This window comes from Gobio gobio, assembly GCF_949357685.1.
Source record: "Gobio gobio genome assembly, chromosome: 17".
NCBI lineage: Eukaryota > Metazoa > Chordata > Actinopteri > Cypriniformes > Gobionidae > Gobio > Gobio gobio.
Genome location: NC_137110.1, coordinates 28,152,953 through 28,154,790, shown reverse-complemented (window position 1 = coordinate 28,154,790; position 1,838 = coordinate 28,152,953). Strand labels below are relative to the sequence as shown.

At 43.7% G+C, this 1,838-nt stretch overlaps 1 protein-coding gene across 1 annotated transcript; it reads left to right on the top strand.

Moving 5' to 3' along the window:
* Nucleotides 1–711: 711 nt before the first annotated feature.
* LOC307140467 (uncharacterized protein) lies at nt 712–1,551 on the top strand (the record flags this gene model as incomplete). The annotated part of the gene is made up of 1 exon (XM_079840024.1): nt 712–1,551. The coding sequence occupies one exon, from the start codon at nt 712–714 to the stop codon at nt 1,549–1,551; it is 840 nt and encodes a 279-aa protein (XP_079696150.1).
* Between the last annotated feature and the right edge of the window lie 287 nt (nt 1,552–1,838).

The following is a 1,838-nucleotide window of genomic DNA, read 5'->3' as shown; positions in this document are numbered from 1 at the left end:
CTCCCCCTGCATCTCAAAACTTGAGATGTGAGAGATGGGTGCGAATATCTTTATATATATTTGATGGGGTCAATCACACCTCACAATATGTCTACATGACCTCCCAGTGAAAAAACTGGAATTAAATTATGCAACACAGATTAATATTGATTAGATTCCACCCATCTCCAAAACATTAACACAGAACACACCCTACACTCACGACAACATCACCTGGAATAGACCAAATCTATTCAGGCTGAACACTACACATCATAAACGACAAAGATGACAGAGTCTAAAAGTGTTACTTCACTAAAGATCTATTGCTCATCTTTTCACACTAACAGATCCAGATAGCTACACACACACACACACTCACACACGCACACACACGCACTCACACACACACACACACGCACTCACACACACACACACACACACACACACACACACACACACACACACACACACACACACACACACACACACACACACACACACACACACACACACACACACACACACACACACACACACACACACACACACACACACACACACACACACACACACACACACTCTGTTACCAGGAAAACCCATTATTGTATGACTACACATATTTAGATCTACATTAATTACATTGGAAGATTCCTGAACAAACACAGTGGTTATTATATATATGCCTTCATAAATGTGATTGATTTGTTGTTTTTCTTTTATGATTTATTGATGCGTACCATTTTTTTTAATGTATCAATTGCACTGAATTTTGCTACCTTTCCTTTGATCCACCCAGACCAAGTTTTTCAAAATTCCACTACTATTCGCTCCATCGGTATGGTCGTTAAAGATCAGGTAATTAAATGGGACCACCTCACTGGTTATATGACTTTGAAGGGTACTGAGACCTTATTTACCAGCCGCACTTGTTGTCAAGAAACTCACAATTATGTTGTCTGTACATGTAACACATTACAACCTTTCTCTCCCAATGATAACAAGCTTGTAAATGTTCAGTCGTTACATGGTCATTCGAATGCTGTTCAAGTGTCTCATACACAGTGGTGCATCATCAGCGAGATGAACTCCTTCACATATGGGGGGCTAACCTGCCCTGCCAATCATTCCTTCTGCTTGGAAGTGACAGAGGACTTTTCTATGGGTCAGATCAACATCCTTGGAAGAATGCCACAGGATGCAGAGGTCGCCCCCTGGTGGGATGACACCTTTTATGAACATGGAACAAAGGCATTGATCGAAACGATGGACTTGGTACAGAAAGTTATTCTTCAAACCGAGTATCACCTCTCCCAAGCGCAAGTAGAAACAAACTTGGCGCGAAAGACTGCACAGATTCTGTCTAGCACATCCACCAGATCGGCACAGAGTGCATATTCCTGGTGGGACTGGATACTTCGAGGATGTGCTGCTGGAAGCGCACTCATCTTCCTCTTCACGGTATTCCAATGCTGCTACTTCAGACACCTCATCAAGTCTGTGAAAACATCCACCAACACGATCTTAGCCCTCAGCCCACTACGGCTACCCACCTTGCAAAGACTGAAATGACACCGTCGAAACCTTGTGAATGGCTCACGGTGCCAAAAGGGACAAACTGTAAGGTGGTGCCGATCGGTCTGGGCAGAGAGATGCCGTTCAGTCTGAACAGAGAGACCGTGATTTCCCGGAAACAAAGGACTTTTCCAAAGATTACCATTTGAACACTTCCCCAAATACACAACAGCCCCACCCAAGACGCATCACACTGAGACACACACACCACACATCCACACCCTGCACAGCACCCTCTGTATAACTCACTCTCACCCACACTGAAAACTCATTCAAAATCTATG